The 23,827-nt window shown below is 49.7% G+C and overlaps 7 protein-coding genes across 7 annotated transcripts; 4 read left to right on the plus strand and 3 right to left on the minus strand.

The window, feature by feature from the left end:
* Position 1: 1 nt before the first annotated feature.
* BJY04DRAFT_189412 (Zn(II)2Cys6 transcription factor) lies at positions 2-2,846 on the minus strand. Its single transcript, XM_073711366.1, has 6 exons — positions 2,472-2,846; positions 2,153-2,403; positions 1,988-2,097; positions 1,346-1,929; positions 1,123-1,293; positions 2-1,057 (listed from the first exon to the last, which is right to left on the minus strand). The coding sequence occupies exons 1-6, from the start codon at positions 2,555-2,557 to the stop codon at positions 73-75; spliced, it is 2,187 nt and encodes a 728-aa protein (XP_073571058.1). The 5' UTR covers positions 2,558-2,846; the 3' UTR covers positions 2-72.
* A 949-nt stretch (positions 2,847-3,795) lies between these two features.
* BJY04DRAFT_207643 (putative C6 transcription factor) lies at positions 3,796-8,429 on the plus strand (the record flags this gene model as incomplete). The annotated part of the gene is made up of 6 exons (XM_073713880.1): positions 3,796-4,048; positions 4,311-4,426; positions 4,511-4,789; positions 4,841-4,968; positions 5,921-6,491; positions 6,597-8,429. The coding sequence occupies 6 exons, from the start codon at positions 3,796-3,798 to the stop codon at positions 8,427-8,429; spliced, it is 3,180 nt and encodes a 1,059-aa protein (XP_073571059.1).
* Positions 8,430-8,916: 487 nt separating this feature from the next.
* On the plus strand, positions 8,917-10,000 carry BJY04DRAFT_189425 (putative oligosaccharyl transferase subunit Dad1). Its single transcript, XM_073711367.1, has 3 exons — positions 8,917-9,281; positions 9,404-9,573; positions 9,648-10,000. The coding sequence occupies exons 1-3, from the start codon at positions 9,027-9,029 to the stop codon at positions 9,712-9,714; spliced, it is 492 nt and encodes a 163-aa protein (XP_073571060.1). The 5' UTR covers positions 8,917-9,026; the 3' UTR covers positions 9,715-10,000.
* A 3,336-nt stretch (positions 10,001-13,336) lies between these two features.
* Positions 13,337-13,878, plus strand: BJY04DRAFT_218427 (putative prefoldin subunit 2; the record flags this gene model as incomplete). Its single annotated transcript, XM_073716307.1, has 4 exons — positions 13,337-13,376; positions 13,426-13,516; positions 13,595-13,787; positions 13,846-13,878. The coding sequence occupies 4 exons, from the start codon at positions 13,337-13,339 to the stop codon at positions 13,876-13,878; spliced, it is 357 nt and encodes a 118-aa protein (XP_073571061.1).
* A 2,389-nt stretch (positions 13,879-16,267) lies between these two features.
* On the plus strand, positions 16,268-17,328 carry BJY04DRAFT_218428 (nuclear transcription factor Y subunit beta; the record flags this gene model as incomplete). The annotated part of the gene is made up of 4 exons (XM_073716308.1): positions 16,268-16,424; positions 16,698-16,808; positions 16,864-16,991; positions 17,077-17,328. The coding sequence occupies 4 exons, from the start codon at positions 16,268-16,270 to the stop codon at positions 17,326-17,328; spliced, it is 648 nt and encodes a 215-aa protein (XP_073571062.1).
* Positions 17,329-18,767: 1,439 nt separating this feature from the next.
* Positions 18,768-21,268, minus strand: BJY04DRAFT_218429 (transcription factor domain-containing protein; the record flags this gene model as incomplete). The annotated part of the gene is made up of 2 exons (XM_073716309.1): positions 18,768-19,890; positions 19,956-21,268. 2 exons carry the CDS (start codon positions 21,266-21,268, stop codon positions 18,768-18,770), a joined length of 2,436 nt encoding a protein of 811 aa, XP_073571063.1.
* A 300-nt stretch (positions 21,269-21,568) lies between these two features.
* BJY04DRAFT_62163 (TBC domain-containing protein) lies at positions 21,569-23,427 on the minus strand. The gene is made up of 3 exons (XM_073720746.1): positions 22,877-23,427; positions 22,695-22,826; positions 21,569-22,640 (listed from the first exon to the last, which is right to left on the minus strand). Exons 1-3 carry the CDS (start codon positions 23,115-23,117, stop codon positions 21,754-21,756), a joined length of 1,260 nt encoding a protein of 419 aa, XP_073571064.1. The 5' UTR covers positions 23,118-23,427; the 3' UTR covers positions 21,569-21,753.
* Between the last annotated feature and the right edge of the window lie 400 nt (positions 23,428-23,827).

A 23,827-nucleotide genomic window follows, 5' to 3' on the forward strand; every position in this document is an offset into this window, starting at 1 on the left:
TCTTCTTGTCACATATTATAGTAAATCCAACACCAACTAAGAGAAATCACTATATAATCATGCTATGTCGAGCTAGAATTGGTCAAGATGCGAGAAAGCATCGAACTCCAGGATGTCGAGACCAGTCAGTCCCATAAGTGTTAATTGATCATCATGGCTCCAGATCATTTGTGGGTCTGTCTCCAATTGCTGTGGCGAACACGTATCAACAGAAGTCTGCGGAGGGTCAACAAGTGTCGTGTCAGAAGCGGCTTGATGCACTATCGGCCAGCTTGTACGGCCACTCAAAACATTTGCCGCGGTTTCTCTTGTGTCCTCTGTCGTCGATGTCTTTGCTGGAATACTTAGATTCGGGACTTCAAATTCAATGTTCGGTTGCTGCTCGACACTCCGACTTGTCCTGGAAGAAACCCACTGCACCCATTGACTGTAACCGGCGGCATGAAGCGCCTCCTGATGCACTTCCGGTGAGTCAATCTCTGACGGGTATACACTTCCGAGCTTGATAAACGCCTCATTGGAGATCAATCGTAAAGCTTCCACGAAGCGTACTCCTACCTCGGCTGGTACATTACCAAGAGCCATTGTGCGCAGGTAATTCAAACCAAAAGCAACGCGGGCGTCGTAGTCCGAGTCTCGCTCAATGATCCCAGCCAGTATAGCCACTATTGTTGCAATGCTGCAACCTTGGAAGTCGGTAAAGGAGAACCGGGAAACCAGATTATTGTGCGATATGGATTCGCAAAGATGCAACATCATCTTACTAGCCTCCACACAGGAGCGACCGAGTGAATCAAATCCAACCTCACTGCTCAGGCATGTCGTATCTCCATCATGACGATGATCACGAACGTGGGCCTGGATGGTATTCAAGAGAGAACCTTTGCCCATGACTATCCACGCGTACAGATAGTTCAATTGAAGGTGGAAAACACGGCGGTAGCCAGCATCCTTGGGTTGAATGTGCTCTATCGACAGTGCTGCAGGAAGCTCACGCTTCCAGCTTTCTAACTCAAGTTGTAGTGCCTCAAATTGCCGACTATCACGCGTGCCAGTACTAAGAAGGAGTCGGGTTAAGGTCTTGTTCTTTCTAAGGTGGAAGCTGAGCGTAAATAAACGTACCTCAAGTCGGCGACTCGGTCAATGATCCTTACAAGTCTCGCATGTGCAATTTGATGTTGAACATTGTCTACTGGCTGCAAGCGGTCCAAAGAAGGTAAAGGCCTTGGTGGTGGTGCGGTAATAACTTCGGGGTCAATTGATCGTGGGCGGTTTAGCTTTATGGCAGTAGTCCTATACCTGTCATCAACCTGATCCTGAATCAATGAACACTTTATATACATACCTTTCCAAAGAGTAGACAGTCCACCACAAACGACAACGGATTTGCTTCTCACATTCTGAGAGTCTCGAGTCGTCGGTCTGTTGATGTAATTCAAGCGCAACAGCTTTGCGCAAAGCCAATCCCATATAAGCGTATGCAGACATAACGGCCCGGTCCGGTAATGAGTATACGCCTAAAATAAAAGGCGCTTGGACAGATGTCAAGGATGTACGATCCATGAGGTCGGGAATTAGTGATCGAGCGTCTTCAAAGAAAATGCGTCCGAGGTCTCCGCCATCTGGCCGGAGATCAGCAGGGAAGCTTGACGGTCTTTCCAGCTCTGTCCATTGGCTACCCAATGCTAGAACTGATAAAATCAAACATATAAAGCCGCTATCAAAGCGTAGAGGAGATGCTGGGTCTGTGTAAAGCTGGTCAACGTCCGCCAAAAACTGCGCTTGGTCGAAATAAAAAAAGATATCAGAGGCGTGCATCAAGCACACAGAGATCAAGAAATCGGTAACTGGTTTTGGAGGTAGAGCGCGAGCAGCCTTTTGGATTCGATTGATCTCATTTGGCTCTAATACCGTGGGCTGGTGGAATTGCTGGTCTTGATCAGCCATATTCGGGGATATACCATAGCTAAATTGTGGACAAATGTACCGTTTGCATAGCCATCATATCCCCCTCATTGAGCTCTGTATGAGGATCCAGTGCAAGGGTTTCTCGCAGTTGCAAAAGAAACTTGGGCCAAGTTATCTTCATTCCTTGACCTTGGAACAGCAGTTAGCGAGACATCACGACTTTAGATAAGACCTGGTCACTAACTGTTTCCCATGTCAAATCGCTCGCCATTAGGCTTAATGTCGTCTGCTCGGGTCAGCACACCAGTTGCTGGCCCTCTTCTTATTTGTGAAGAAGCTTCTCCCAGAGGTATGGGCCGGGGCCTTGGGGGTTGTGGCCTGATGTTGATGCTATACTTCGAGAGCTTGCACACCCTATCATCACGAGTGCAGCGTTGACATCTGCCAGTGGCGACTCCCACGCACTTGCTTTTCCGGGCCTTACACCGGTCACATCTGCTAACATCGTAAGTCCATTGCCTATGCTAGATTTGGAACAGGTGGAATCAAGCCGGCGAACTTACGCTTGTGCAGCTCGCTTGCGCTTCTCATCTGGAACTCTTCGACTGTATCGATGGGAAGCAGTGGTAGTATCTGCAAACTCTGACATCTTTCAATTGAAACAACTCCATACTAAGGTGTAGTAGTGGGCGGTGTTCAAGGCTCCCCTGGCCGTCTGTAAGGTTGTTGGAGACGATTCCATTCAGGAAGCAATCAAGCCGACCGATGATTGGTCCTTCGTCCCACGCGGACTACGGTATCAGTCACATGATCTGCACAGCATATTCTCATTTCATGTGCACAAAAGATAATGGCTTTGCTCAAACTCTTCAACGCTGACGCCAGGACAAAGAGAGCACAAAAGCCCACAGGAATACCTAGTAGATACTAGCTTTCCTCCAATGTTGATACTAGAAAATTCCACTTGTGCAGGTACTCCGGAGTGCTCCGTAGTCCACACATATACTAGGTATCACTAATTTTAGTGGCCCGTGAGAACGGAAAGTTAGTTAGGGAAAGCCGGCAACTTCGGATAGACACCACAAAGCTTAATGCCAAGTCTCCTGCTGGGAGCAAAGTCACTCCGCGTTATCTATCAACAGGCATTCAGGTATTATTGCGAATGAACCCATAGGATATTGAATCCGCGAAAACTTGTAACTACTGATCTATTCAATTCCGATGGCTTATCGAGTGGGGTACTATCAGTAACCTGGTCATTGTCATGACGCGGCTCGTTTTTCCAAAACCGCCTCTTCCGGCGTCCAGCGACCGTTGAGGAGCCCCTTTGGCAAGCTTTGAGAATTCAACCTTTAAGGTGTACAGAGACTATGAGAAGTAGATATGTCCATCACAGGGTCGTATTCTGATTTCTTGGTATAAGTACCCACGTCATTATCGATGGAATCTTCAGCAACAGAGCACTCACTGCCAGGGCAGCGCCTCTGCAGCCATAAGCCAAGTCTCCACAGGGCTGGACAATGCTGGCCACTCACAGAGAGATTCAGGCTGGGTACGGAAACTGAGCACACGACTCCATCAGATTAACAACCAGCCTTGCGACCTTGGTCCCCATGGATTATTGGGGCTTGGGGGCCAGCGCTGGATTCTTCCCAGTTAGACAGTAGTGCCTGCATCTTCGTCTTACTCTTCATTCTTGTCCTCCCCATTCTTACTGTGAAACTCGCTTTATACCTTTATCGTGATCTCCTCATTCTTATCCTGTACCCCTTACGAGTGTCTCAATCCCTGCTGAGTGCTGTGTAACAACGTGTCTCCCATATGATACTGCAGTAATCCCAGGATTAGAAAGTCGAGTCTACTACTTGGGGGTTCTCCGTTTGCGCAATGCGGTCGCCGGCATATCACTTCATCCTCGCCCTCTGCGGCTTGTTATCTGTCAACGCCGACGATTTGTCGAACAACTCGACAGGGAACGTCACCCTCGAGGACGCGAGAGACATTTCGCCGAGTAATATCACGGTACAAGGCAATTCTACAATACATGGTAATCTAACGGAGGTTACCTTTGAAGATGTGAGGGAAAACTTGCCCAAGAACTACAGTGGACTCGGAGGGGAGCCCGGCCCAAAATATTTCAGTGAGTTCCTCGCGCCGCGCTTTCACCTTAGGTCGTACTTGACCTTGCAATCGAAAACCTCCTATTAACCTATTTACTAGAGGAATCCACGTATGTTATATTCTAACTCTCTAAACTATCTCGAAAAAACTTTACTGACATCGATGATCCTCAGCTTCCATTATCACTATGACGGACGGTGCGTTCCTCTAATACCGCAATCTCCATTTCGCGCCAACTGATTTCCTTTGCAGCTTCGCAGAAAGCACCCTCCCCGAAGAAGAAACCCTTCCACATCTTTCCGCTCTTATTCAAACATACCTATCGACAATGGCGGATCTCGGCGCGGAAACCTGGATAATGCATGGATCGCTTCTGGCATGGTGGTGGAATCAGAAGGTGACAAAACTCGAGGTTGTTTGATTGAGGGATCTTGCTGATCTAGATCAGATCTTCCCGTGGGACAACGACCTCGACGTCCAGATTTCGGAACCCACAATCCACTTCCTAGCCGACTATTACAACATGACTGAGCATCATTTTGATCTTGAGGGAGTTGAGGGCGGACGGACGTACCTACTTGAGATAAACCCGCAATATGTGGTCCGATCGAAGATGGACAAAGCGAATGTGATTGATGGGAGATGGATCGACACTTCTTCCGGACTATTCATCGACATCACCGCAGTACGGGCGGACGACGCTGGTCGAGCGAATGGCAAACCTGGCGCGTTGATGTGCAAGGATCGTCACAATTTTGATGTTAGTTCCGTTCACAAGATAATCTGATAGAAAGCGACTGACGTCTTGCAGGAGGCCGATATTTACCCCCTTCGGATCAGCTATTTCGAAGACGTGCCCGCTCGGATCCCTTATGCCTATACGAAACTCCTTCAAGACGAATACGGCCCTAAAGCTTTAAGCAACAAGAACTATCAAGGGTAAGATACGCCCTAACAACGCTGGCAATTCGACTCTAATTACCCATTAGTCATCACTTCAATGAAAAGACTGGCATATGGGAGAAAGTTGGGTGAGTTTACAACCCCGTGTAACCCTATCCATCAAACTCTAACCACTCTTAAGTCAAAAAACGATGTCACGAAAGCGTGATGCCCCAAAGATCCCCGTTCGAACAACACCACTCAAGCATCTGTATGGCCGCTGGATAGCAGACGGCAATGCCAATTGAATGCTTCTACAACGCCACAGATGAGAGCAATCTCGAGCATATAAGAAGACATCGTGCATATACCCGGCGTTATATATCTAATACTCATATTTGGGGGTTGAATTTCCGGCGTTATGATCTAATATGGTTGGATTCGTCTTGGTCTGGCTATTTACTTGCGATTCTTGGGGGTTTCCCACCCTTCTTATAGCTAGTCGCCGACTCCCTGTCTATATTGCGATGATACCATGTATTTAGAGTGAAAGTATAGATTTTCCGCCTTATCGTGGACTCTCTCAGTGACTTGATCCCGGAACCAACAATTAAAGGTTTGTACTCTCTTAGATTTCCTTGTGGGTGGCGGACAGCATGTCGAAGGCGCGACTCGCGAGGCTATCCAGTTGTGGACCAGCATCCCAGCTCAAGTAAATGTCACGGGCGGCGCTTGGCGCTACAGCCTGGGATGAGATTCCCCAGAAAGTTGAGACCCACCCAGCACTTTCAATGCTCAAGCTCGCGAAAGATCTATCCACAACTTTTTATATTTGTTTCAGATTTCATCTTCACACTTGTCTATCTAGGAACCGTCCGGCGTCCGCCTCGCCCCAGGTCCAGGGGCAATAATGCAGGTACCAATTTGAGTTTGCTCACTTGGCGCTTCTTCGAGTTATTGCGCCCGCGCCTCTGCCCCTCGCTCTGCTCGCTCTCTTGCGATGACACAGGTACTCCGTACTCGAGAGATATCTGTCCATCGTCATGTCGATCCCACCGCTGGATCCAGCTACCGCCGCTAGAAATTACCCTCCAACCTCCTCGTCGTTCGCCCTTGGTGACGCGAATTCCGACGACCCTTCACCGGCTACTCACAGCCATGTCCTTCAAGACTCTCTAGCTCACCGGAGCTGCATAACCTGTCGCCGGAGAAAGGTTCGCTGCAATAAACGATCACCCTGTTCAAACTGCACCAAGGCCGGCATTGAATGCATCTTCCCTCCACCTGGTCGCGCGCCTCGCAAGGTAAAGCGGCCCCAGGCCGAAAATACAGAGCTGCTGTCTCGTCTGCGACAGCTGGAGAGTATAGTCGAAGCCGCTATCACCAACCCTAATAATGCACAAACCCAATCCACACAATCTCCGCCTCAGCAGCACCGTGATAACTCAACCGACGAGCCAACGCAGCCTCCTCAGAATGAAGTTCATGTCGGCTGCCCGAAAATGGCTGGCGCAAAACAGACGCCTGCACTAGAGCATGAATTTGGAAGACTTGTAATCGAGGATAACAGAAGCCGTTATGTGAGCAACCGGTTTTGGGCTAGTCTTGGAGATCAGGTCTGTTCTTCTTGAATTCCAAAGGTGGTTGTGGTTGCTAGAAGAACATCGTTCTAATTCTAAAAGTAGATTGAAGAACTGCAGGATATCCTTGATCCTTCATCTTCGGACGAAGACGACGAACCCTCGCCCCGGTCACTGTCTGGTTACTCTACTACCCACGAGGGAATGGTGTTTGGCTTTTATTCCCTCGCACACTCGCTTCAGAACTTCCACCCACCTCCGGGCAAGGTACCAGTGTTGTGGAACATCTATGCCGAGAATGTACAGCCGCTGCTCCCTATCGTCTACAAACCAACTGCTCAACAGCTTTTCACAAGTGCCCCTCGGACGCCAGATACTTTGGATAAGAACAACGAGGCCCTAGTGCTCGCAATGTACTTTACGGCTATTATTAGCATGTCAGCCGATCAATGTTTGAATTGGTTAGGAGAAGCTCGCGAAACTCTTGTTACACGTTACCGGTTCGCTGTCGAGCAGGCATTGTCGCGAGCTGGACTCATGAATACTCAAAGCCTGACGCTGATGCAAGCTGCGGTTATATTTTTGAATGCAGTTCGGCGCGAAGATGACACAAAATTCGTCTGGTCCATGTCGGCTCTAATACTCCGCCTAGCACAAGGACTTGGTCTACATCGCGATGGAAACAACTTCGGCCTAAAGCCCTTTGAAGCGGAAATGCGTCGAAGATTGTGGTGGCATGTTGTTTTGCTCGACTCTCGATCATCTGAAGATCATGGCACGGACGCACTGATTCACGACCGGATGTTCGACACTAGACTTCCCTTGAATGTCAATGATAGTGACATATCTCCTGACATGTCAGAGCCACCGAAGCCGCGAGTGGGGTTCACAGATATGAGCTTTTTTCTTATTCGGACTGATATATGCTTTGCTCTTCGACGAGTTGAGTATTCATGTCCAACCCCTAATAATGCCGGGCCGGGCCACTCCCCAGATAAATGCAGTAATGTTGTTCAAGCCGTGAATAAGCATGTCGAGGAGCAATATTTGAAATACATTGATATGGCCGATCCTATCCAGTGGATTAGTGCGACTGTCGCTCGCCTCGTTCTCACAAAAATGTGGCTCGTCATCAACCACCCGATGACACGCTCCGATAACAACTCGAAGATAACTCAAGAATCTCGCGAAAGTTTATTTATCACGTCAATCGAAGTCACCGAGTTCGCTCGATTGATTAAGGAGGATCAAAACACGAGGAGGTGGAGCTGGATGTTTGACGCTCACATGCAGTGGCACGCCATTGCCATGGTTCTTTCTGAACTCTGCGTCCGCCCACTAAGCCCTTTAACAAACAGGGCATGGCTAGCAGTGACAACTGTATATGATGACTGGCTACTGACCGCAAAGCAGCGAAAGGGAATGCTTTGGCGCCCACTCGCCAAACTAATGAGACGAGCAGAAGCTTTACGAAAATCGCAACTGGCGGAACTGACGGCTAACATGGAAGACCAGCATGCCACTAGCCAAAGACTCTTCTCCGCCTCTACAAACTTCCAACGGCCTTCCGTTGGGTTGCCTTTCTCATCGCACTTTCCCGAGCACACAAGACTGGTTGGCGAGTCACCCCCAATGGGCTTCAGCTTTCAGAATCCATTAGACTTTGACATCGGTCAGGGTCCGATGGGAGTGATCAATCAGATCTTTCCTGAGGCTGGTATCTTTGCTGCACCTGAACCGCACAGCTCAATTCCGTCAGGAGCATCTGTTAACCCCACTTTGACGGTTCCGAGTGATCAGTCTCCTGGCAATTCACAAGGCTCTTCTGATCCTGGCCCGAACTATCAGGAGTGGGATCAGGTGCTACGGGACTTTCAAATGGAAATGCAAGGAGCAAATGACGTTTTCGCAGGTGATATTACCAATTGGCTTGCTTGATCCTCGCATTTTATACATACATTATTTCATTTTTCCATTTACGCCGCCTACTCGGTCTTCTTATACAATCTATATAGACGCGGAGGCATTGAACAAGATACCCACATACAATCAAAATCCCATTTATGAAGAGCATACCAGATGATATTGCTACTCTCAACTCATTCAACGGCATTCCTATCCAGGCGTATACTCAATACCAGTGGTATCAAACACTTTTACCCCAGTGTCTGCTGGGGACGTAAGGTCGCTAAGCGCGTTGCCATGATAACTTACGCCCTTTCTATGCCAAATCAAATATGATTCGATGCAAATTGAGTTTTTAATACCTCAATGCTAAAGTATTCAGCGTAAGGAGTTTACCAGTCGATGCTTGTTTTATCTCCGAGACGGCCTGTATACTCCGCAGGATCACGTGAAATCCACCACCGGACTGGACAGCTTGCCATAGTTAGCTCCAGCCCATCCTCACCACCTTTAATTCAATCCAACCCAATTGCGCAACAACCGCTATCTTTGCCCTCGATATCCTCCGTGAATTGCGCTAAGCTCGAACACTCATATCAGTCCGCAAAAACAGCCCCAACAAGATTTAAAATGCCCACCAAACGCGCCGCCGCACCTCCCTCCTCCGCACCCGCCGCAACACCAGCAGCATCTACACCAGCCACGCTCTCCTCGGGTCCCAAGACGCTCTCAACAAATGCCTCCGTCTCCGATATCGCCGTCCATGTCTGGAAACAGTATCTGAACACCACGCCGCAGCGCACACTGCTCCTTGATGCCTTTATGGCCTTCTTGGTGCTCGTCGGTGGGGTGCAGTTTGTTTATTGTGTCGTTGCGGGGAATTATGTACGTTCTCTGTTTTACATTACTAAGTGGTCTTACTTCCTCTGTCCAGAGGATTGTTTAGTACTGTTGGAGGGTGGGTTTATATGTTGATTCAATGCTGACCGAGGTGGTTCTTCTAATAGCCATTCAACGCCTTCCTAAGTGGATTCTGTGCTGCTGTCGGGCAATTTGTTCTTACGGCTAGTTTGCGCATGCAAACGAGCTCTTCAACTGATACAGTTGTGGGCAAGAACGCGGCGAAGGGGAAGTCTGTTGGGCGTGGTGAGGAGACGGGTGGTGTGTCGCATGAGAGGTGAGATCCTTCTTCTTCTTCCCGCGGTCTGTGTGAGATGAGAATATGCTAACAATTGCGCTTGGGATACATAGGGCATTCGCGGACTACATCTTTGGCAGTTTGATCTTGCATTTCTTCTGTATTAACTTTATTAACTAGGCGAAAGACAGTTTTATACTACTTGGGGACGATGAGGAATGGCCGAGGAATGCTGAAAAAGGTTCGCGAGGAATATGAGATCCGGCTAGAGCACTTCCCTGGTGGAAGAGTTCTTTCCATACTCTATACTAGTACTACATAACATACCACCGGCGAGGGAGGCTATACATGTGTATACCAAACGGATATAGAAAAATGTAACATTTACTATTCTGCAATAGCGCCCTCATGCCATGCGAAATAGATACTGAGGCGCAATGAATCACTATAAGAAATAACCAACCGGGGTATATGAATTATACAAGCTCTATCTATATCTAAATTTTACACCCAATTCAAAACGCCCTCCCTCCCTTCCTCTTAACAACCGGCTTCTTCACCACACTTCCTCCGCCTCTCCCACCACCAGCACCAATTCCATTCCTCGACGCCCCCGTCGAACCATTCGAGCTGACCGAAATCCCACCCCCAACCTTCCTCCCCACGCCTGGCCTCCTAACGACCCCAGAGCCCACCTCGACCTCATTCCGTCTTCTCGAGAGCTCTGTCTTCTCAACCTCGCGCTGCTTCAGCGCGGCCGCGCGCTCGCGGTCCGCCGCGATCTGCGACTCGATTTCCATCCGGCGGTTAAACTCGAGTTCTGTAACGCGTCGGTCACGCTGTGAGTAGCCTTTTTCTTTCACGCTGTAGAAGACGCCACCGAGCTCGGCGAGCCACTGTATGTAAATAAGAGAAACGGTTAGCTTGTCTTCTAAGAAGGCTAGTTGTGGGAGAAAAAGGAGAGTAAGAGATCATGCAAGAAGGGAGGACGTACGTGAGGATCAACGGCTGTCACGGTGGACATGTACTCCTTACTAGTGAGGATGAGCTCGTGGTAGACGACGTACTCGGGTACGTAGCCCAGACCATAAAGGGCCGAAGTCGGATGCAGTGCCATGCTAACGCTTGTGCGGAGGTTGAGGAACTCGCCAATACCCTTAACGCGGGCAGCCTGGTGATAAAAGCCTGAGCAGATACATTTCCTTATCTCGTCCCAGTCCGTCCCGCAGCTGACAAGGGGCATCTTCTGCACGACCATGATATCGTTTAACTGGTCGCGAACCTCCTTTGCCTTTCTGAGTGTCTTCGCGTGCAGGAAGTGTTTTGTGCACCAGTGGTCTGAGTAGCCGTTTGATTTCCATTGAGAGTAGACGTGGAGGAGCGTGAGGTGGTCGGATTCGGGGACGAAGAATTTCTCGCGCGCAGCGTCGGATTCGTCTTGTCGTTCTTTGGGACGGTAGAAGACGTTAGGTACGGAAAGCATGGAGACAATGGTGAGCATTTCTTCGCTGCAGTTGTATTGTTCTGCAGCTGTGATTATGAGTTTTGCGAGTGGCGGATCCATAGGGAAGGGCGTCATCTGTCGACCTAAGGGTGTGAGATCCCCGAGGTTGTCGAGGGCTCCGAGAGACCAGAGTTCGAAGAGGGAGGTCGATATTGTTTCTTGGGGCGGAGGGTCCATGAAGTCAAAGTCTAGGAGGTCTTTCACTCCAAGGGATTTGAGAAGCAGGACGGTGTTTGAAAGACTGGTTCGCTGGATTTCAGGGATGGTTTGAATGTATAGCTCGTTTTTATAGGCCACTTCTGTGTAGAGGCGATATGCTTTGCCAGGCCCTGTGCGCCCAGCTCTTCCGGAGCGCTGGTTGGCGTTTGCTTGTGATATCGGTGTGATCTGAAGTGTGTCCATTCCCATTTTGGGGTTGTACACTTTCAGCTTAGAATAACCCGCATCAACCACGAACATGATGCCATCGACTGTTAAACTGGTCTCCGCAATGTTTGTAGCCACAATCACCTTTCGAACGCCGGGAGCAGCCCGTTCGAAAATCTTAGCTTGTTGCTCTGCCGGCATTTGACTGTAAATTGGCAAGATGCTAAGCGGTGGCGGATCATTCAGCAGTTTCAATCGATCATCGACTAGCTCGCACGTTGCTTCAATATCTTCCTGACCAGTCATGAAGACGAGGATATCTCCAGGGCCTTGCGAGACGTGAATGGCCAAGACCTGCTTAACGGCGCTATCAACATAATCTTCGCAAGGCGTACGGGAAAAGTGGACGTCGACAGGAAACGTTCTTCCAGGAATAGTGAATTCTGGAGCGCCACCGAAGAATCTCGAAAATCGTTCAGCATTCATCGTAGCTGATGTGACTATGAGCTTCAAATCCCTCCGTCTAGCCAGGACCTTCTTCAGGAGACCCATCAGAACATCCGTGTTGAGCGCACGTTCGTGCGCCTCATCCATGATGATGCAAGAGTATTTATCGAGATCGGTTTGAACGAGCGACTCGCGGAGAAGTACACCGTCGGTCATATATTTGATAGCTGTATTCGGCCCCGTGCAGTCCTCAAATCGGATGGCGTATCCAACGAGATCCCCAAGATCAACTTCCATCTCTTCACTAACCCGCTTGGCAACACTCATTGCGGCGACTCGACGGGGTTGCGTGCATCCAATCATTCCAAACTTGCCGTAGCCGTCCTCGTAGAGAAACTGCGTCAATTGTGTCGTTTTCCCAGATCCCGTCTCTCCAATTACCACAACAACCTGGTTATCACGTATAACTCGCAAAAGGTCCTCTCGTACGGCGAATGCGGGCAAGTATTCTCGTTGCTCGCGTAGCGTCTTGCTCTTACTAAAAGAGCTTTGACCACCCTCGTCCTGCTTCTTCATGTGTTGCGCGAACTTATTCCCGCCGCCCTTATAGGCATCTTCCACAGGTACCGCGACAGCAGTATCACCCTCATCCTCCCTCACGCCCATCAGGTTTCCCAACGCAGTTCCCGCGACCGTCGTTGCTTCCTGCGCCTGCTTCTGTCGCTCTCGCTGCTGCCGCCGGTCTCGCACGACCTTGCTCCCCTTCCGACTGAATACAGCCATGTCACTCTGCGGATCTCGTACAGCGGAGATCGGCTCCAGCTGCTTGGTGAAGATCGTGCGGCCATCGAGGAAGGGTGGACGGAGGTCATGGACGAGTAAATGGACACGAGTACCCTCTTCATCCTCGGGCATAAAGTCGCTGCCGAAATCACGCCGCTGGGCGACTCCGGAAGTCAGCATCCGGTTCGTCTCCCAGTTGTCGATATCTTTGCGCTTTGCATCGCGGAGTGGTGGCGGGAGGGAGCTTTTCAGCCTCTTGGCTGGAGGCTCGTTTGAAGACATTATGGGTGGAATATCGGTGAATTGTATAGCGAAGACTGTCCTCTCGGAGGGAAATAGGATGTAATTTCCAGAAGGTCACCCTCCTAGAGGTTGATGAAGAAGTTATCGCTCAGAACAAGCTGCGGACTGATAGGATCGATCAAACAGAGCAAACAAATTTCTTGCGGTCACGTGCGTTTATTCGACGTGGTGACAGAGGACGTTTGGTTTGATTAAATACTGCCTGCTCTATGTATTACATCTGCGAAGAGTTAGTACTCCTTACTTGCTACTCTAGTCGCCCTCAATCAGTGTTGTGGTTGAGAGAAATAGCTCTTATAGATCGGTGAGGCTTGGCTAAAAAGTGGCCGATAACAGTTCGCCCCGCATAGGAACGCTTCTAGCTTTGCACTCATCTGCGCAATTCAAACCACAGACAAAATGGCCAGTCAACCACAAGTGAGCTCGAAGAAGCAGCAAGGTATGCTTTGGGTCATGATGTATGTTGATCCGAAACTAATGTTTAGCAGAGCTCCAGGGCCAGTACACGACCTACAAGAACACCTTACAACAGCTGGCACAGAAGATCGGCGACATTGAACAGGAGGCTGAGGAGCACAAGTAGGTTTTGACACATGGAAGCTTTTTGCTAGGGGTCTTTCAAGATTTGAGCTGAGCTAATACCGCCGGTGCCTGCAGACTCGTGATCGATACTCTAGAACCCCTACCTCAAGATCGGACATGCTTTCGGATGGTGAACGGCGTGTTGGTTGAGCGTACAGTCAGCGATGTGCTACCATCGTTGAAGACAAACTCGGACGGACTGAAGCAAGTGTTGGAGGAATTATTGAAGCAGTACAAGTCCAAGCAGACGGAGCTGGACAACTGGAAGGTTCGTCGTCGGCATGCCCTACGTATGGAATAGGAAAATCACTAACCGTCGACTACAGAAAAAGAACAATATCCAAGTCGTACAACCATAGACTTCATCTTCTGAATTGACTCCTGTGGACTATCTTAACGAATGTACTATATACCCTGACAGCGGAACCGCGGGATACACTGAAATCGAAGAGTGTATCAGATCGCAAGTGCTTTAGTGTCTCCACCAACCTCGTAGAGACAAGACCAGCACATTCAATGTGTGAATGCAGCATCGACATGAGCCCTTGTATGACTTGAATGTCAAGGCCTCATTTGAGCGGCCTCGAGGGGATCTCTTGATTCAAGGTTAGTTGGTAAAAGTGAGACAGTGGCAGAGTAATGAGGGCTACGCGGTTCAATGCACTCATGCCTAAAAGCCGAGGCTACTAGTAGCATGGTTGATTTATCCGTCTGGACATCCCGCCCAAACGGCAACCGACCGCCTGAAGCGATGCAAAATGTTGCATTAGATTATCCTCCTCAGAGTATAGATCTGTATCATTTCTAATCAGGCCTTACTTGAAGGCGGGACGTCAAGCCCTATCCGAGTTAGTGGAAGCGTAAACTGAACCAACCAGGTTAAGGCGCCTATGCATCAATTAGGCGCACATGGCATGGAAGGTGTTCTTCTGAGTTGGCGATTTGACGGAGCCTGATCACGCAATCCGCAAGTGTTTGTCAGAAGCATTAAAGTAGGTTCTTAAAGATCTTGGCTGCATCTGGTCTTGTTGCGGCTGCAACCTTTTGAGTCTGGTTTTGCGGCAACTGCGCAATTGAGTGCAAACTGCAGATGATGTTCCTCGTCGATCGCTTCACATTAGCCCTATTTCGGAAGTCCTTGGACTAGGTTTCCTTGTTTGCAGAGTACAGAGCGATTGCCTTGAGCTGGCCCCTCAGACAAGCGCTTCGGGCTGCGACGTCTGCAGGTTGCCCACTAGCTATGATGCTGGGGTGATTCAAACTCTGCTTCCCCTTGATTGCTGTGCTCGATTGATGCCTGAGCCGGCGTTGATCGTAAAAGCGGGAAGCATGTGGTGTGGTAGTCTCTACGCCGTACCGGTACGGAGTACCTAGAATTGACCTGTTCCTCAAAGCCACCGCTGACGGAGATTATCAGCCCACGGAAGAGCTGATAGGGCGCTGGTATGCGCCCAAGATGATCGCTGGCAGGATCGAAAGGCCAAGAACTTGAGCTGTCGAGCCAGTGGCAGTGGGCACTCGTTGATCATTATGATACTGGTAAACAAAGACTAGGTAAGAGAGTCTGCATGTGGTCTTGCGATGTGAAGCTGGTGATGTCAGTTACTGAGAGCATCACGTGTGCTATAAATACACAAGTATTACCTAAATACCCACCCCCACTTCTTTATCATGCCGAAGGCTCACCCATGATTAGCCGATTCTGGCAGTAAGCTCTGTAATAGCTCTGAAATATTTCAATACCTCCGAAGCTGCGACCTGAGGCTCCTACCATCATTGAGCATCCCCTGCCAGGTGCTGTGCACCTCTCGTCCTCTCTCTCTCCTCCATTCTCCTCCCCTCGGTATCGATTCAATCGGAATCATCCAGTCATCAGCTCACTTGGCCCCAGCCTCTATTTCTTCCACCAAGGGCGGCTATTTGCTCCCTTTCGAGAATATTGGCGTTGTTCCGTTGCGAGTACTTGGAAATTCGATCAGCCAGTGATCGTGCTCCTCAGCCAGGGACCTCTGGTTCGCCAATTGCCAGCTGCGCGCACCGCGGCCGTCTCCAGTAATTGCCAACCACCGCTCCAACAGGCCAATAATTCCTCGACCCCCCAGATCTATTATTCCCCCCAATCCACAGGCATTCAAATCCTAAAGAATAACCCGACCAGATCTGCTTGTTGGATCTGTCTTCCCACCTGCACAACGTGCCACTACCAGCAATTGGCCCACCGGTTACTTCCGGCTTGCACTATCGCTTGACGTTACCTCCGCCGTCCGTGTCGCTGCGCTCTCTGTAAGTCCAACCCACCCCCCAGACATGCGCTCTCGAACCACAGGGCGTTCCCAATCCCTAGCGCGCTCCGTCCCTGGGCATCAAATCATGCTTTCTTGCCCAATGAGCAATCAAGCTAGGAAGAAAATAAAGATTTAGAAATTCTAAGGTCCTCAGAGTGACCTAGCGCATCTTTCATATGCTTCTGGGCGAATGAGAGCTGCTCCGCATCTCATTCACACCGCTAGGGCAAAGTTGTCATGGGCGCGTTGCCAATCCCCCACACGTCCTGACCATTGCCTTTTGTCCCTGTTCAGGCTGTTGTGAAGCAAATCGCTGCCCAGCCGGATACGCTGTTCATGAGCCGTGGTTTTGAGAATTTTGGCTTGTGGTGTGCACTTTCTGACGTGGTTGCCAACAGAGCTTCAACAAAGTCATTTCCTTCCCAAAACGGTATCGCCTCTATCATCGCGAACAGCTAAAACCATGTCCTCCACCTCGCCTTCCAAGGAACCCGAAGTGGAACATGAAGCTCAATCGGGCGAAGACCAAGAGCAAATGGATAAGGAACAAGACGCTCAAGCGCAAGGTCAGGGAGAGTTCGAAGTGAAGGAGCAAGATAGATGGCTACCGATCGCAAATGGTTAGTTGCGTCCCCTTGCAGCTTCTCCTGCTCGCATGATTTGCGCGTACCTTACGTTTGACCGCTGGACTACTGTCGCCATGCTGTCCGAGCACAGCTACAGCCGCTACGGTCTCCTCTCCGCTGTTGGGTGCAAATGTCTTTGTCATATGTATACAGCCTGCAAGCTGTTACTCTTCGCCCGTCGCTGCTCATAATATCTCCATTATTGAGTTGCTCTACTCAACTTTGCCAAAAAACGAAACATGTGAAAGGCTAACAGGTTCTTTACAGTTGCGCGTATTATGAAGCTGGCGCTGCCAGACAACGCAAAGATTGCAAAGGAAGCTAAAGAGTGCATGCAAGAGTGTGTGAGCGAGTTTATCTCATTCATTACCAGCGAGGGTATGTGCACTCACCCCCTCTGATGGATACTTTGCTGAAACTGGACAATATGAAGCATCCGAAAAGTGCCAACAGGAGAAACGCAAGACCGTTAATGGAGAAGACATCTTGTTTGCTATGACCTCACTTGGTTTTGAAAATTATGCTGAGGCCCTCAAAATTTATTTGTCCAAGTACCGAGAGGTAAGACTTGTGCAACACCAATGGACGACTTTGTCGACTTCTCAGCGGTCGTTGTATCAGGGTGTAAGTCGCTAACTTTTCCTAGACTCAATCCGCCAGGGGCGAGCAACAAAACCGGCCGGCAAGCAGCGGATACGCTGGCGGTGGGCCCGTTGGTGGCGCTGGTGGCCCACGCCCAGGAGGTGCTGCAGCTGGCGGAGCATTTGCTGATGCCACTGATAGCACCGGTGCCATCATGAACCAGAGCTTAGACCCTTCTGAGCAGGACACCTCGGCTTACGGATACCCACCCATGGTTGGCCAAGGCCATAACGGCACCGGGGGTGATTCTTACTGAACCGGTCTGGCTGAGGACATGCAACGGACTATCGGCAGGCTGTGATGGTCTTGACGGAATTCTGCTTCTCTGTGCCAGCAGCCTAAGACCGGGGTTCCTCCTGTCCTTCAATGATCATCTTACTTGACGGAGCTTTTCCTATATCAAAGGGTTCATTCGAGTTTCGAAGCTTGCCCCTTGTACGGCAATGGCATGAATGGGTATATTATTTAGGTTCTTTCAGCGGCGTTCAACCGACGGGTACACAGGACTGGACATGTGACGGTTATTGTCGGGAATTAGCGCTTCTTATATTTCAATCCTCATTTTTGGAGATCTGTTATGGCTCTATCATTCCAACATGCACGCTTACCCATTGATGTTCGATTTATGGGCTGGCTACTACAAAAGAGATTGGCGAGTAAGACATGCTTCAAACTATCCGAGATGCGTCATTGCGATCTAGGGTCGGGGTTTAGTCTTGGTTCAGGTATTGCTATCACCCAGTTTCATCAAGTGACCCGATCTGCAGGCGGCCGACTGTTTATAATAAAGAGACGTATAGTGAAAGTTGGAAAGTACAACCTTCCATCTTAACATATGCCCATTGCCGCCATCAAGCCAGCTACTCACGGAGTACTAGTCAAGTCAAACCCATCTACAGTACCAACTCCCAACACTCCCCCATCAACTTAAGCTTAATCGTCTCACGCTCCTCTTCCCGAACAAGCCTATATCCCTCCCGCGCATAAACCCTCCTCGCCGCCTCCAGCACTGTATTCGTCCACAGATTGATCCGCTCATACCCAACCTCCCTGGCAAGCTATGTACATTGCCGAACCAGCACAGACCAAGTCCCATTTCCCTTGCAGAGGGCTCAACGAGGAGGCGGTGTTTAGTTACTGTACCCTTCTTGCTTGCTCCTGTGGTTGAAGCTGAGACGAAATCATGATCTCAGTCAGTGACTAGGAACACATCCTAGAAACTCCTTTCCACTCCCAGTATCGCTCGCTCTAGTGAGATTGACCCCATTTTCAGATACTGTTGATGTTGATGAGGGCCGCTCAGCAACCCAACACCGCTCCCACTCTGTATCAATGTTCTCGATAAGCTCTGCTGTGATTCGTGCGACAAGGGCCTCGAATCGCTCGGTCCAGTTTATGTACTGTGAAGGACGCAGAGCTTAGGCCGTTGATTTGACCAAACACCAGTATTGAGATAATTGCCAACACGAGCCTCTGCAGATTAATGCCCTTACGGTCCCGTTTTACCCCACAAAAGACTCGAATATAGATATAGCATGCTTAGCATCTTAACTCCTAGCTTAAACTTACAGGTATATACATGGACGAAGAATTAAAGACTCAATGATTGTGCCGTGTTAAATAGTCGTTAAGGTCATATTCGAGCGATAATGCTTTCCATCGTCAATTCTGCCAGGTAAATTGCCAAGATGCCAACTATCCGTGCATCCACCCACCATCTTGCAAAAGATCGGACATTGGAGTTTCTTGCCAGTAAATCTGGCGCCATTCGTCTTCGAGCTCTGTGATGCCTTCCATAGCAGAAGGCAGAACCGGCCCCTCTGGGTCGGTGAAAGAGAAGAGCTGGCGCCAGTCGAGGGATTCTCGGGTGCTATCGACGGTATCCATTGTTGCGAGGTTATTGGACGGAATCCAGGTATCGAATGGCAGGCTGGCGTGGGGGCTTAGCGTTGCTTGCGGTTGTGGGGTGGTGTCGGGTGGAGAAACGTCAAAGGATAAATGCATTTTCGGTTGAGAAGAGGATATAGCACTGTTGACGACAGTAGAGGATGACGAAGTGTTGTTGAGACTTGTCGATGGGGGGTTGCTTGTAGTAGTTCTCTGTGGAGAGGTGGAGTTGAGATTGTTTGCGTTGTGGTTGCTGAAGCGGCGAGGTCTTTCGCTTGTTGCCGTCCTGAGATCTTCTTGAAGCCGTCTCGAGTCTTCAAACAGACGTAGAATTGTACTGGCATGAGACCAGTAATGAGCCAATTCGCGGAGCGAATAGGACGCCGAGTCAAATCGACGAAGAGCGTTGATTGCTAGTACCGGATTTGAAAACCGAAGCTCAACCCGGACTTGGATCATTGCGGTGAACAGGGTATGCACACCAGAGTACCAGAGGTATTTGAGCCGATCGTGGAGACGAAGCTCTTCAAATATCGAGGTAATGATACCGGCAGCTGCGCTACAGATCTCGGCATCGTGCGGACCATAGTCGTCGGAATATGCAGATGCCCTCGGATGAGGTCGATGGAGGAGGATTAAGAAATTGTTGTACGTAAGATGAAGCATGGCGGACCAGGGATCCATATCCGATGCCCGGAGACGTAGTCTATCTGGAAGTCTGAGTGACCAATTTGCCAGTGCTTCATCAGCCTCGAGCAGTGCAGCTTTACGGCGCTCGGCGCTGATTCTGAGGCCAAAGCGCTCACGAACAATGTAAGATATCATGGTGCACAGTTCTGAGAAGTGGATGACGAAGTCGGCCTGCACACGATCACCACAGCCCTCAAAATCTGAAGGTATCAATGGAGACACATCAGAGTCTTCGAGGTTACTAAAATCGAACATATTAGCACACAAACGTCTAGTGGCGAGCTTTGACGGACTTGGTCTACTTACAGAGCCTGAGGTCGACCGTAGGACAGAGACACCATCACGTCGAATTGAACCAGGATATACCACAGTCTCCGCCACATCCGACGGTCTCGAGGAACAAACCTACTGCACACAGGGTTCCGATGCATCCCTAGCCCAGTTGCAATTCTAGCAGCTACCCCAACCCAGTAGTGCGCATTGGCAGATACATCATCATCAGATGGGTCCGAGTGCCATGTCAGTAGCAGTGCGGCTTGAACCAGGATATCACGATTTCGTTCTATCCTATGGTCGAAAAGCCACTTGGCACGACGAAAGAATATCTCCTTAAGAGCGTCCCGTTCCGCTTTGGGATGTGTAACATGCGCCCCAACAAGTAGGATAGTCTGCAGGAGTAGGATCGGAGGAGCATCAGCTGGGTCTCGATTTCGATACTGTGTCATGAAAAGATCCTCTTCAACAATAGGATACCCCGTATTGACATGGGCAAAGTATGCTTGCACTAACTCATCCGCCAGAGCGGGCTCGGGTAATGTAAGGGCGTCCATAAGTAACTGATCGTGACCGGTCCGAAGCTGCCGCCGGGGAATCTCATTTCCTGCAAAGTGATATACATCGTCGTCGGTGTCCCGCTGCTGGCGGATTAAGAACGACATGTTTGAGAGCTCATGTCCGACATATATGGCGCGCACCCCTCTCTGGATCTCACGGCTGTCTGAAGCCTCCTCATCGATCAATTTCACCAGTCGTGTCTCGATTTCTGCACGCGACTCCCCGTCAGACTGATCCGAGCCAGGACGATTGAACACAGATGAGCCTGGATTGGGCGCACCAGCTGAGTATTGAGCCCCATTTCCGGGACTAGTGTCATTGCTCGTCTTTGAGTCATGTGTAGAGTCGGGGCTTCGAGTTGGCGGCAACCGACTCGCAACGCCGGACGGAGTTACAACATTTGGCTGAACAGCACGGAGTGCGGTGGCGAAGGCGTTGGGTAGTTCCCTTGATGGAGACGGGGGGGAAATCGACTCGGTATTCTGTGCAATATTCGGAGGTCGAGAGCGTATAGGAACCGGGTCGAGTATTGAGCGCACTGCCAGACGCTTCTTTTTCTCGTGTATGCGGCAATCGGTCTTTCCGGCAGAGCGACAATTAGAGCACGGTAGCCCTACAAGACGAGCGTCGCATCGTACTTTTCGGCGGTGACAGTGAATGCATGCTGCTGACCCTACGAAGCGCACAGGGTTAGAAGCTATATGAATGGGCTTGCCGCGGATTTTACCTGATTTCCGCTTATTTACCCCATGACTGGCGGGAATGGGCTGGGCTGTAGAGGACATAGCCGAAGCATTGGGAGACTGATCAGGGCCCGCAGACTCGCAGCTTCATCACGCGAGAGCGCAAAAGCTACCCGGAGATCTGTACGGAAGTGTAAGGATCAGGACATGCCCTGGAATGAATGAGTCGTCTCGGTATTGGAAAAGAGCGCGGGAAAGTGAGGGTAAGATAAGGAACAAGGCGGGGGTCTCCGCAATCCACGTGACATCAAGGGGGCCACAGACCACCAACGGCTTCAATGTAAGTAGATATGTGTTATGGTGTATATGTACACAGCAGTCGACGTGTACTCAAACTAATAGATCGTCGTTAGAATACACACTAGTCTAGTCTCAGATGAACCTGATTTACAACTTGGCCGTTGATGCTGGCCAGCCCTAAGCGGAGCAGACTCATGCGATCCAACTTATCATAATGATAAAATCGGTGCTTTAATCAACATAATCAACAAGTCTATACTTTTGATACTATCTCACATCTTTGTAGCTCAAAGCCGAAGGCGGCTTTGAAAGGCATACTTGAACCGGTCAACATACGACAATATAGAACTGTCAAGCCCCCGCTTCCGTAACCAGATAGACATAGCGCCAACGAAAACAGCGATCGCCACAGTACCAATCGTCCGCCGGTGGCTCCACAAAAATCCGGCAAGCTTCTCATTCCTCTCCTCGCTGCGAAGTTTCGATGTCTGCTTTTGGAAGTACTCCACAGCTGTTATCATAGACTGCGGCTTGAAAATATCTCGCGAGGTCTTAAGAACACTGCACGAGGGAATCATTCTCCAAGCACCTGAAGGCAAAGATTCAGGCGGATGATCATGGTATAGCTGTAGGGATCGAGATATGAGACCTTCGAGGTCAAGTGGTTGGGGCAGCTTTGAGAGAGTGAAGTGAAGCATTTCCGGTTCATCTTCTGGGATCTCGAGCAACTCTTTTCTCCGAGAGAGGACAATGGCCACAAAGAGATAAATGGAAACAACGGGTTCCCAAGCAAGGAGAAAGTCGAAGAGCCTGGCGATATCACTATATTCTTGAATATCGTGAGCATATAAGGTCAGAGTTGCCGACAGCGCGAAGAAAGGCTGGACACTTGAAATGCGCCTGTATAGCTCTCCGTCGGCCGTTTTGATGATTGCTGGAATGAGTCGTAGATGTTTCACCGCGGGTGAAAGTGATGGTAACATGTAGTCTCTGATGCGAAGCAAAGACAAACGCGCAATAGCTGGAGCAGACTGCTTCTCACCAAGTACCAAGAGCAGCACTTGCACAATATCATGGTAGCCTTGGAAATAGCACAACGTCGGATAATTTCGTAAGACCTGTTTGATTACACGGGATAGCTCGCTCTTTTTTGACATTAACTCGTCTTCGGGGCCTTTTCTCATTGATTTAGCGTCATTGCGCAGAGGGTCTCTCAACGAGGACTCACATTCGGGATAATACACAAATGAACGGTTGACATCGAGTTGAACTTGTTCTTCATCACGGTGAGGCGGTAAATCATCAACAGGTGAAAGAGTGTTTTCTTGCGTGTTTTGATGGCTCTGCAGCAATAAAGGCCCTAGAGGATGAGTTATTGCACGACACCTTAGGTGTTCAGGGACAACATACAGGCGATACGTCGGAGCTCATCCCGAAGAAAGCCGCCTTCGGATGCCGCATGCGAAATCAAGGCATCTATGTCATACAGTTCGCAGGCCTTGCGGATTTCTTCAGACTTCCTGGCATTGCGGAAGGATTCCTCGTCAAGTGCAGGATTGCCGCTGAAAGGTTCGGTATCCTTCCCAGTAAGGGTATGGTTGTTCTTTGAAGAGGCCCTCACTGGCCGATGGTCTTTGGTCGCATCAGCCATCCTCGAACTTAGTAAAGATGAGACGCTTGGCAGTCTCAGTTCAGAGGAAAAGACACATGAGTGCTTTGCGGCCAGGCGAAAAGCGAGAGAGCGCGCCGGCCCTTCTGCAGGTCAGGTGTACGAATACTGTACGGAGTACGGGGCTTGCATACAAGATTAGCTAGAAATCTCCCGTATGCGACAGTCAGGTACTATTCAAAGTCTCTCCTAGATCTTCAAAGAGATGCAGTATACCATTATAGCCATATCAATGAGATTTCAAGTCATCGAAGCGTTGCGCTGGAAAAGGCAACATGAAGGAATTTGGGCCTTTGGAAGCCCGAGGTTGGACAAACGTCCTAGAGAACGCGTCGATTGGTGCCTCAGGCTGGAGGCCACAAGTCGCCGCTGAGTCAGCAGTTGACAGGCATCCATGAGGCATGAGCTTTTGTCCAGTCGTATCAACCCACTGAGCCCCTCCATGGGAAAGCAACCTTATCGATTTGCTCTTCACAGACACTACGATCCAGATTCAGTACAGTCGGAGCTAAAGAGCCACTGTTTCTATCTTCTCTGAGTGATGGTGTTATGAACGCTCCGTCTGTTACGCTCTCTGCTCACCTTTAGTTGTCGGTCATACTTGGCTGGTCATTTCAACAGCTTAAAGAACTTGCACTTTTTGTCACCTTTGGCCCGGTATAGCTAGCAAGAGTCGACTTGCCTTCTTGTAA

Source organism: Aspergillus karnatakaensis (genome assembly GCF_047715665.1).
Source record: "Aspergillus karnatakaensis strain CBS 102800 unplaced genomic scaffold BJY04scaffold_25, whole genome shotgun sequence".
In the NCBI taxonomy this organism is placed as follows: Eukaryota; Fungi; Ascomycota; class Eurotiomycetes; order Eurotiales; family Aspergillaceae; genus Aspergillus; species Aspergillus karnatakaensis.